The 11334-nt window shown below is 53.7% G+C and overlaps 2 protein-coding genes across 2 annotated transcripts in view; both read right to left on the reverse strand.

Annotated features, from left to right (window-relative positions):
* MGRN1 (mahogunin ring finger 1) overlaps positions 1-11334 on the reverse strand; it is a gene marked incomplete at its 5' end in the record, with an annotated part of 82230 nt that overhangs the window by 70780 nt on the left and 116 nt on the right. The gene's annotated exons all lie outside the window — the stretch shown is intronic.
* On the reverse strand, positions 1642-11023 carry HMOX2 (heme oxygenase 2). The gene is made up of 6 exons (XM_082199906.1): positions 10901-11023; positions 7194-7330; positions 5977-6094; positions 3978-4469; positions 2467-2587; positions 1642-2367 (listed from the first exon to the last, which is right to left on the reverse strand). Exons 2-6 carry the CDS (start codon positions 7271-7273, stop codon positions 2240-2242), a joined length of 939 nt encoding a protein of 312 aa, XP_082056032.1. The 5' UTR covers positions 7274-7330; positions 10901-11023; the 3' UTR covers positions 1642-2239.

Consider the following 11334-nt stretch of genomic DNA (forward strand, 5'->3'; position numbering starts at 1 on the left):
GGGGAGGGAAAGGAAGGCAAGCTGGAACCCCCTCGGGCCTTCCCTGGGCCACACTGACCATTCCCAAGAACCGCAGAGAGAGGGAGGCTCCCTCTTCTCCCCTGTATGTTCCAATGCACATGCACAAACATGAGATCGCACTTCTGAGTGTACCTGCAACCAGACACGAATGTGCTTGCATACATGCTGGAGAAGGTTCTGCCTGCTTTTGGAAGATAAGAATCTGCCTTAGACTAAATAAATAAAAAATCCTTCCAGTAGCATCTTAGAGACCAACTAAGTTTGTTATTGGTATGAGCTTCCGTGTGCATGCACACTTCTTCAGAAAGCTCATACCAATAACAAACTTACTTGGTCTCTAAGGTGCTACTGGAAGGAATTTTTTTTATTTTGTTTCGACTACAGCAGACCAACACGGCTACCTACCTGTAACTGCCTTAGACTAAGACCACTGCTCCATCTAGCTCAGGAGTGTTGACACCCATTGGCAGCTCCTCTCCCAGCCCTGCTTGGAGACGCTGAGGAATGGACCTGAGACCACTGGCATCGAGGCAACGGGGCATCGGCCCTTCCCGGCACGCTTGCTGCTGGCACATTCATTTTGCCCCCTTACTCCGACTTTCCTGAACTTTGGGAAGGCTGGCGTCTGCTCATCAGTTTTACTCTGCCCTGTTGAAATTCTCTAGCAGGAGTCTCCACAGCCAAGGCGAGTTTCATTCATGCATCCCTCGAATTATGATGCATTTTACCACGACAGCCCCCATCTTCCCACCTCCATCTACTTGGGAGGCTTTTGGCTGGAACTGCTGGTCGGAAGGGGAAACCTCGTGAAGGGACATCTCTGTCACCCCTCCCAAAAGGAAAAGGACGGCTCAGCTGCTGAAATGCCACTGCTGTGGGACAGCTATGAATTCAGGGGGATTAAGCTAATGGTGAGCATTTGGAGAGGGGGAGGGAAATCTGGCAATGGCTGAAGGGTGGTCATTTCCAGGCAGCCATCATGGGAGGGGAGGGGCCCTGCTTGTGATCTTCTTCAGCATCTGCTTGGAAAGCAGCAAGTTAGATTAAATGGGCTGACTTAATAGAGCTGTCCTTAATCCTCCGCTGGATAGGAGAGTTCAGTGTTCTGCTGCCTCCTCAAGGGGGGGGGAGGGAAATGGCCAGAAAGACTGCCCTCGGCAGACCTCGAAATCTTGAGAAAGCTGCTACTCCAAGCCCCAACGTAAATGAGCCACCAGACCTTGAATGGGCCAGGACAAATCTGAGCTGGCAAGTTGGCCCGACTGTTGACTTTAAAGGTCTCCGTTTCCCCAGCAGTGAAAGCCAGCCACTTGCCAAGGAGTTAGCCAAAAAGAGGACTTGAAAAACCAAGTGGGAGTTGTCTGCCAGACACTAAAAGCCTCACCAGGAGGTCACCCATGCAGGGCTATGGGGCAACTGCCAAGTGGTGAGTGGAGGCAGCTGATGCAGCACAAGAGGGAGAGAGAAAGGTGGGGGGGGGGGAGGAATAGGGCAACCCCAGGATTCCTGGCTCTGGGGGCTTTGCAGGGCACACTCCGCTGGGCCTCATTCTCACAAATCCGGCAAGGAGAGCTGCCTGCAGTCAGGCTGTTTCCCCTTCATCCCCAAGTCACACAGCAGTTTTAAGACACCGAAATATAAATTTTATTATTTCCGAGTCGTTAACACAGTCCATAAGTTACAGGGAAACTAAACCGTTAGCATTTCTCTTATGTACAAGAGGGTAACTGAAAGTATGCAGTTCGTCTACTACGTACCTGGAATGCCACAAAGTCGGAGACCACCATGAGTGGAAGCAGAAGGGGCAGGGCGCTTCCTGCCCCCTCCCTGCCCCCCCCTTGCAAGGAGGCAAACTGTTTGGTCCCGCCCATGGTAGTGCCCAGACCTCCCTCTCCACCAGGCAAAGGCGGGCAGGGAGTTGTGGGTCTGGGAATGAGCTGCCAGGCTCCACCCAGGGCTTTGGTATTCAACAAAGCGCAGTGCCAAGCAAGCAGCCCGGGGTGTGTGTCTCTAGTGCCATCTTGCTAGCTAACCCACCGAAACACCGCTCGTGTACAGACAGGCAGGAGGGCATCTCCCCCATTCTTTCATTCCTTGTGCATTTGGGTTTAATGGTTTCTTAATTAAATCGTTCCACCTGAGTTGGTGGGAAACAGTCAGAGTCCCGCCAAGTAAGTGCCACTGTCACCAGGAAGCAGCAGCAGAGTGCGCTGCCTCCTCACATCACGTACCAGGCCACAACTCCTGCGGCGACAGCAACGCAGGCCGCCAGGACCAGCTGGACGGTGGGCAATTTCAGCAGAGCCAAGGCCACGTGGCAGGGACAGCTGGAGACTTCGGCAGCGCCTGGGGAGAGGGAGCGGGGAGAGAAGGGTGGAATCAGAATCCGGCAGGGGCGCAGGCCAGGCACCCAAAGAGGGAGGGAGGTGAAAGAAGGAGACCCACCTAGCTTGGTGGCGTAGTAGGGGCACTTGCGCAGGTCTCCTTTCCCATCATGCACAGGGAGGCCCCCCTCTTGGGTTTCTTCTGCTAACAAAGCCCCGATCTTGTCCAGTTCCTCAAACACCTGCAGAGAAGGGGAAAGGAGAAGCCATGAGCCAGAGCAACCACCCCCCGGAGTCCTGGTGCATTCTAATAATTTATTATTATTATTATTATTATTATTATTATTATTAATGATTTATACCCGCTGCCTGGATTTTGGGTGAGAGTCTAATAATAATAATAATAATAATAATAATAATAATAATAATACAGTAGTACCTCGGGTTACATACGCTTCAGGTTACAGACTCCGCTAACCCAGAAATAGTGCTTCAGGTTAAGAACTTTGCTTCAGGATAAGAACAGGAATAGTGCTCTAGCAGCACGAGGCCCCATTAGCTAAAGTGGTGCTTCAGGTTAAGAACAGTTTCAGGTTAAGAATGGACCTCCGGAACGAATTAAGTACTTAACCTGACGTACCATTGTAATAATAATTTATTATTTGTACCCTACCCATCTAGCTGGGCTTCCCCAGCCACTCTGGGCAGCTTCCAACAGAACACTAAAATACAATAACCTATCAAACATGAAAAGCTTCCCTAAACAGGGCTGCCTTCAGATGCCTTCTAAAAGTCTGGTAGTTGTTTTTCTCTTTGACATCTGGTGGGAGGGCGTTCCACTGGGCAGGTGCCACCACCGAGAAGGCCCTCGGCGCTGGACCCCAGTGTCTGGGCAGAACGATGGGGGTGGAGACGCATGCCGGTCAAGGGCTGGCTCTGAAGTGCCACCTGCGCCACGCCTGAGGTTCTAGTCAAAGGAGGTCCAACAGTGGCGAGCAGCAGGCAAATCCCAGCCCGGGGCCTTGGCAGCCTCGCAGGCTGCAGTTGCCTGGGGGGTGCAGAGATTTCAGCAAGGCCTGCTCATCCCTTAGTGGGACCTCTTCAGCGGGAAGACACATTTTGCCCCTGGGTCTGCCCCTTTGGGCAAGGCTTTACTGAGACTCTGTGTGTGCACATGCTGCCGACGGGGGGCTAGAAACTTGTTTCACAACAACACTCAACCTCCTGTGCCAGGTGGCTGTTCAGTTGCAACCCTGGCAACGGATGCCACAGATTTGTGACCTTTGTACACAGCCCAGGAGCCAGTGCTGCTGACTGCTCCCTCGAGGATGTGGGCCAAGGAGGGCAAAAGGTAGGGGGAGGGAGGTGTCACGCAACCCGGTCCAGAGCAGAGGCCGGAGGCACAACCCTGCCCGGGAGAGAGCACCAAGGGGCCAGCCTCAAAGCCAGGCTGAGAACTACAGGGAGGGCAAAGGCTGGCTACCTGACGGGGGGATTCCCGCAGGCATCCCCCACCCCAACAGGCAGCAGGTCAGGGTTTGTAGCCCCTCCTGTCAGCAGAAGCTGCTTCTTCCTCCTGAGCTCCAGGTGGGGTCTTCTCTGCAGCCGAAACAGCCTCCCCCGGCTCCGTACCTGCATGTTGAATTCGAAAGCCTTGTTGGCCTCTTCGACGATCCTCTCCTTGGTCCCCTTGTCCAAGTCCAGGGCGTTGAGCCGGGCTCTGTAGAACTGCTTGAACTGCTGGGGGTTGGAAATGTTGTCGAAGATGTAGAACTGGACCCCCTCGCCGGTGCTGGGCAGCTTCAGCGCTCGCTGGGCCACCTTCTTCAGCACCTGCCCCCCTGACAGGTCCCCCATGTAGCGGGTGTAGGCATGAGCCACCAGCAGCTCCGGCTCGTGCTCTCCCACATGCCGGATGCGGTCGATGTAGCGCTGGGTGGCCTCTGAGCACTGGACCTTCTCCCGCCAGCCCTCCCCGTAGAAATACTCCAGGTCTTTCATCAGGGCCTCCTTCCGGTGCAGCTCCAGGGGGAAGTAGAGAGGGGTGAAGCCCGGCTGGTCCTTGTTCCGCTCCATCTCCTCCTCCAGGGCAGAGTACGTGAAGTACAGGGCCACGGTGCCCAGCTGCAAGAGAGAAGAGGAGCCCCGTGGGGAAAGGAGGCAGCACGGAACCCCGGCTTCCCCTCCAGAGATCCTCACCTGGTCAGGAAATATGGGGCACAGCTTGCCCACCTCTAACCTACAATGCCTGACTGGCAGAAGCTCTCCTGGGTCCCAGGCAGAGAAGAGTCTTCCCAGGCGCTGTTGCTCGGAGGGCATGGAAGCAGGGGCTCTGCTAGGGCTCTCGGCTGCACTCTCAGGGTGGCCTCCTTTGCCCCAGGCCCTGCTGCTTGGGACCCCTCCTAACTGGCTGGACAACATGTCAGCAACTTCTTTCAAATGAGGGGTTTGGAGCCTATCGGGTGGCTGCTTGAATTTCACTGATCTGCCCCCACGATCTGAAGAGTTCACGGTGGACTATGGAGGGCAGCAGGTTTGAGGCAAAAGACTAGAGACCGGAACAGTCCTGGGTGATGTGGGCTAAAACATTGCCTCCCTGGATGGTCCCCCCAAAGGAGTTGCTTCTGGATCCAGTGCTGTCTCTGGGGGCTCACACAGCCTCAGTGGCTAGAAGGGCCTTTTACCAGCTACGACTGGTTCAACCGTTACAGCTGTTCCTGACACAGGAAAGCCTGGCCCCTATAGTTCATGCACTAAGTGACTTCAAGGCTAGATTATGGCAATGCGCTGCCTGTGGCTCTTCCTTTGTGCTTGATCTGGAAGCTGCAGTTAGTGCAAAATGCTGCGGGGCCATTGCTGACAGCAGTGGGGCCATGTCAGTCTATAACCCCTGTGCTTGGAGATCTGCACTGGTTGCTACTGAGCCAGGTTAGTATATAAAGCCCTTAACAACCAGGGACCAGTTTACCTATGAAATCACCTTATCACACTCAACCGCTTCGGTCGGCAGAACTGTCACTACGACAGCTGCTACATAATACCATTCTGCATTTATAAGAACTTCATTGTTTGGCAGCACCTAGACTTGGGAACTCCCTAAGCAGGTGCATAGCCTGGGAGTCATTTTGGACTCACAGCTGTCCACGGAGTTGCAGGTCAATTGTGTCCAGGCCAATACGGTATCTTATAAACACTTTCGAGTTTTTTAAACAAATAATCAAGTGGTGTATAAGTATTATGAAATAACATATAAGTAAGATCTCCAGCCCCTGACTCGTGAACAGGGAAGGCTGAGCAGCTGCCACTAAGCCCACTTCTGACCAGTCACAGGGGGGCTATTCAACAGAGCCAGAAGCATCTGTGCCCAACAGCTGGGCTGAGTTTTTGCTGGGGGAGAGAGCTCCCCACAGGCCACACAGCACATATGAATCGCATCCCCCATCTGCTAAAACGGGGTGGGGCAACCTCTGCTGCCGCCCCGCCCCCCAGCTGATGCTCAACTAGAACTCCCATCAGCCAATGGTCAAGGGCCAGGGCTGATGGGAGGTGCAGTTCAGCAACACCTGGAAGGCTAAAGGTTGCCTACACCTGCTCTAAAGGGGGATCAGGGCCCGCACACTGCAAGACGCACCTTGAAGAGCTCCCTCTTGATGCGGCCTTTCAGGAAATCCTTGACAAACTGAGTGTTTTCAGCCCGTTCATGTGACTCCTTGGTCCCTTCCTTGAGCAGCTCAGACAAGTCTGTGGCGCTGGGGAGAGACAGAAGTGCCCAAAGGGAAGAGGTCTTACATGCGCAGCCCGAGATCGGAAGCAGCTGGCACGTGCTTGATTCAGCCTCCCAGCACCCAAAAACAAGCAGCCCAGAACTCTCAGGCCCCATGAAACCACCACAAACACTGCTGTGCCTTTCTGCACTCCAGGGCAAGAGAAGGCATTACACTCACCCCCTCCATGCACTGTGCCATCAGCACCCCAAGCCTCACCAACCTGTCCTCCGAGAGCCTTGTACATGCCTGGAAAACAGCCCAGGACGCCTCCTGCTGCCTACAGGCTGCCTGTGCCCTTGCTTTTCCCCACCTTGGCCAGAGTTATTGGCCTTACCTGGATGAGTCCTCTAATCTGGGAGACTCCCCCCAGCCCACCTGCTTCCATTTGGTTCCGTCAATGAGCTCCATAACACATTCAGCGAGAGCTGAGCTAGGTGCCATTTTCCCAGAGGGGCTTCTTGGCAGCACAGATACCAAACTCTGAAAGCACTCTCTGGACATGGCAAGCTCAGGACTCTGAAGACCCCCAGCTAAGAATCTCTCAGGGAGGAGCGGGTTTCATTACCAAACAAACTTCCCTTCATTCAGCACCTGGCTTAGCAGGGAAGGGGTTTCACCCAGCATGACAAACACCCGAGGCTGAAACACCAGCGTTCCTTCTTCAAGTTCCCACATCTGAGGCAGCAGCAGGAAAGTTAATTGTGTCGAAGCTGTAGTTTTGATCACTAACAGATTTTATTTTATTAAGCCGCCTATAAATTTTGTTACGATGAACCAAATAAGTCTCCTTTTGAGGCATTTTCACTTCCTTTTCTTGCTCCAGGCCTACTCACATTCATGCAGTTGAAATAAATAAAAAAATTGTCCAGTAGCACCTTAGAGACCAACTAAGTTTGTTCTGGGTATAAGCTTTCGTGTGCATGCACATGATTTTTTTATTTATTTCGACTGCGTCAGACCAACACGACTATCTACCTGAATCTAGAACCACATTCACACAGTAATATTGCATCAAACCACAAGGAGAAGATCTCCCAGCCTGCCATTGCGGCCTCTGCCAACATTTCCTTCTCCTCCTCACCTCACATTGTCATCCTCCTCCAACTCCTCATAGGAGAGATTTTCAGGCTCCTCCAGTGCCTCTGTTACATCAGACGACATTCTGCAAGCAATGGATCTTGGCTGGGCTGCAGGACACTTTGCTCAATCCTCAATTACCTGTTCAGAAAGAGAAAGAGTCATTTACACAGCCACAAGTCTGCAGCATCCTTAACAGTCAAATAAGATTCATGCAGCTGGAGCTGAAAACCAGGCTTTGCAGATCAAAGGCTAACAACGTGGTGGTGCGAAGCATTAATCTGATCCGTTTGTGACCAAGCCAACTTAGAAGTGCAGGATTTTAAGCCTACCCCCCCAAATGTAAGTCCTTGTCACCAGGAACTTTCACTGTGCGGTCCAATAAACTGCGCACTATTCAGTAAGAACAGCCTCCGACTAAGCTCCATGGTCAGCCTGAGAACTGAGGAGAGCAAAGAGCCCAGTTTGATGTGTAACTGCTGAGCAAACCATTGTTTGGGCTGCAGCTGCCCCGGCAGCAGGAAGAGTAGCAAAGAAGTCCTTCAATGCCTGCCTTTCATTTCTAGGATTTGGGCTGCAGCAGCAGCAACCACCTCTACTTGGTGAGCCATTGAAACTGCTCCAGAGGAACAAAGGGAGGGAGCAGCCAAAGCTGAATGCCAGCCAGCTCTGCCAGCCATGCCATGAAGGACATGCAGGGGACAAGACAGATGATACCTATGGCCAGGAACAACAAGATAGTCAGAAACACTGCAGGGCTTGCAGGCAGATATGGGAAAGAGAGATAGAGAGACAGACAGGCAAATACAGCAAGACACAGGGAGACACGCAGAAAGAGAGAGAGGGGATATGGGAACTGCATCTCCTCAAGTTAGTGGGGACAAAGTAACAGCAGGTACGGTGCCAGTGCTTTAAAAAGGATGCCACAAGCTACCCATCAGCACCATTACACCCTGTCGAGCTGCAGGAGCCCCTGCCGTGCGCCACCTCACCCAGCCCCCTCAGGGAAATCCTGGGCTTAACTAATGCATTTCTGATTTGGTGCCTTGGTGGAAAAGTGCAAATGAGCAACTCAACCAGGATTTAAAAGAGTCTGCCCTCAACACCTAATCAGGTCTGGGCCTTGAGATTTTGCAATACATTATAACCCTATTTCAATTTGGCTACACAAGCCTGGTGATGCATCAACTACCAGCCACAGACATGCCCTCCATCGAAATGCCATCAGAGGACACTGGTTGCTCAGAAACCTGCTCCAAATCATGCCCCCTGCTGCCAGTTCCTTTCCTAGACCACAGGGAACATGGAGACGTTTTGCAAATCACTGCTAGTTAGCTCTTCAGTTCCTTTCTGAGTGGCCACTGCCCAAAAGGACACCCCATACCAGTCACAAAGGCACCTTATTATAAGCAAGCAATCGGGGCAAAAGTTATTCCCATCCCAGAGCACAGGAACCAGCTGAGTGCTGCTACAGATGTGCACACTTCAAGGCAATCCATCAGCCAAATTGCAGTTTGAGAGACAAAACTTCCTTCTCTAAAATGTCCCAGGAGGAGGCCGCACCCCAGCCACCTCCTGCCACAGGATTCCAGTCGCCACCATGCCAACTAGGCAAGGACTTGACGTCAGGAGGCTGTTGATACCAGGAAACCTCCCACTGCCTTTGCCTTCGTCTCAGGAAAACCTATGCATCATACCACCAGAGGGCTGGCAGAATGATCCACTTACAAGCTGCTCAGGCACAGCTCACTTCCAGAGACTGGGAATTTCTTCTTTCTTTCTCAGAGGCCAACAGTTCCAAAGGAACTTGAGAAAGGATCCGTTAGGAACTTATATGAGTGCCCCACTCCCCCCCAAAACGAATTCCCTCTAACACTGCTTCTAATATTTTCAGCTAGACCAGTACAGTTCCAAAGGAAAATTACAAGTTGCCTACTCAAAAAATGCAAATGAAGTATGCAGGACAATGAAATGTTAATAAGTTAACACAGTTAGCAGCTTAACTATATTTCCAGCACTTTTGACACTCAGTTTCCAAGCTGACTGACTCTTGGACCCAAGGGGCTAGCCCTCTGTGCCACTTCCTCTGATACAGGAGTGGGGTGCTCAGGATAGTGCCAGGCCCCATTCAAGAGGGAGCAGCAACAGCACGACCTTCAGATGCTCAGGCAGGACAGCTAAGCACCCTCCACTTCACCACATGGAAGAAGCCATGGCAGGTAGTGGAACCTCCAAGTCCAGAAGCAGCAGGCTGCAGATTACCAACCGCTTGGGCTGGGAGAGGTGGTGGTAAAATGATGGAGGGCTGCAATCTTCATGCACCACATGGATGCTTGCAGGCAGCATCCTGCTGGCTGCTGTTGGAACCAGGATGCCAGAACAGTTGGGCTGCCTGGTCTGACCCACTAGGACTCTTCCGTGGTATTAGCTGTGGTAGCTAAACTACAGGCTCCACATCCAGAGGCAGCTTGCCTGTGGGTAAATCCCAGAACCATAGTTAAAGAACAGGAAGCTGAGAGTCAGAATAGATAAGACACCCCCCCCCCAGAATGGAGGGGTGCAAGAAGTGGGATCCCCCAGGAAACTTGTTCATAAATCAGGTAGTTTCCTCTTCACGAGGGAGGGAAGAACGAAGTCCAGATATAGTTCTTGCATCCCTCCACGGTGGAGTCTGTCTGCTTCTTCCTACTCTCAGCCTCCTGCTTTTTAACCAATAAATAACACGTGGGGCTTTTTAGTTGGGTGGGAGTAGTGAGTAAAGTGATGCAGGGGCAAAAACCTATTCACATTTGTGAAGAAAGTCCTTCCTTTTCTCCTAATCCAGTGAGGCTGAATAGTGGAAACTGGGGGTGGGCAGAAGCAAAATCCCCCTCCATGCAGCTAAGCGACTGGAATTACCATATTTTTCGCTCTATAACACGCACCCGACCATAACACGCACGTAGTTTGTAGAGGAGGAAAATCCGTAGGCATGCCACCCGCAGGCATTCCCTCCATAACACGCTCAGACATTTCCCCTTACTTTCTAGGAGGGAAAAAGTGAGTGTTATGGTGCAAAAAATACGGTAAGTGCGTGTCAGACTAGAAGGTGGTTTCCGATCCCCTCCTAGGCCACGGAGCTCATTGGGGGTGACACTGGGAGCCAAGCACCGCGTCCCTGAGCCCCCCTCGCAGGGATCAGAGGAGGACCAGGGCCCAGCAGAGACCAGGGTTCGAATTCCCCCCTCCACTCAACCGCCAGGAGCCTCACTGGACGTGACCTTGAGCCACTCGCCATCTCTCTCACCCGACCTCCCTCACAGGGTGGTTGGGGGGGGGGGAGTCTGACTTAGTTATGTACTGTCATTGCATCCCCCCACCTCCCTCTCTCTCTCTCTCTCTCTCTCTCCAGGCCCCTCAAGGGGGGGTGGGGCGAGTGGCTCTTCTCCCTCCTCCTCCTCTCTCAATCCCCAACAACACCCCTGCGAGGCAGGCCAGGCCTGAGGGAGGCGCTTCCAATATGGCGGGGGGGGGTGCAAGAGAGATTAAACGAGCCCTGATCCCCCCCCCAGGTTCCTAGTCCTCACTGGGAACCCCCCCCCCAACAACGCCCCTGCGAGGTGGGCGCGGCGGCAGCTGGCCGGCCTGGCGCTCCTGGGGGAAGGGGCTGGGAGGCGGCCCTCTGCGCATGCCCAGGGGAAGCCCGGCCAACGGCCGCCGCGGAGCCGTTACCTCAGCCGGCCGCCGCTTCCTGCCGGTCTCCTCACGGTCTAGAGGCACTTCCGGTCAGCGCCGCCTCCGCCGGACGGAGCTCCGCCCCCTCGCGCTTGTCACGCGCACAAAGGGGCCGCTTCCTAGGCGCGGCGGGCGGCCTATCGGCGGGCGAGCTGCGCGTTTGTGACGGCGGCCGGGCCCGCCCCCTCGGAGGAGGAGGGGCCGAGGCTGGCCCGGAAGTAGGCGGGGAATAAGCCTCGCCGCGCCACGCCCCCTCCCCGGCTCGGCCAGAGAGAGGAGAGCGGCGGGAAGGGAGGGCGAGAGGCGCGCCTCTCCTCTGCCCCCGCGCGGCGTCTGCGTGGCACTGCAGGGAGAGAGGCGGATAGGGACTTGGTTGTCCAGTACAGTGTTATCTTTATTGCCACAAAGCCAGTAAAATAAAATAAAAAAGT

Source organism: Podarcis vaucheri (assembly GCF_965113315.1).
Source record: "Podarcis vaucheri genome assembly, chromosome: 14".
NCBI classification, from domain to species: domain Eukaryota; kingdom Metazoa; phylum Chordata; class Lepidosauria; order Squamata; family Lacertidae; genus Podarcis; species Podarcis vaucheri.

Bases quoted from the DNA above. Each gene is read 5' to 3' on its own strand.
- HMOX2 (XM_082199906.1), bottom strand. From the start codon at position 7,273: ATGTCGTCTGATGTAACAGAGGCACTGGAGGAGCCTGAAAATCTCTCC. The intron at 4,470-5,976 runs GTGCGTCTTGCA...TCTCTCTTGCAG, and splicing joins TCAAGAGGGAGCTCTTCAAG to CTGGGCACCGTGGCCCTGTA. The intron at 2,368-2,466 runs GTGGGTCTCCTT...CCCTCTCCCCAG, and splicing joins CTACTACGCCACCAAGCTAG to GCGCTGCCGAAGTCTCCAGC.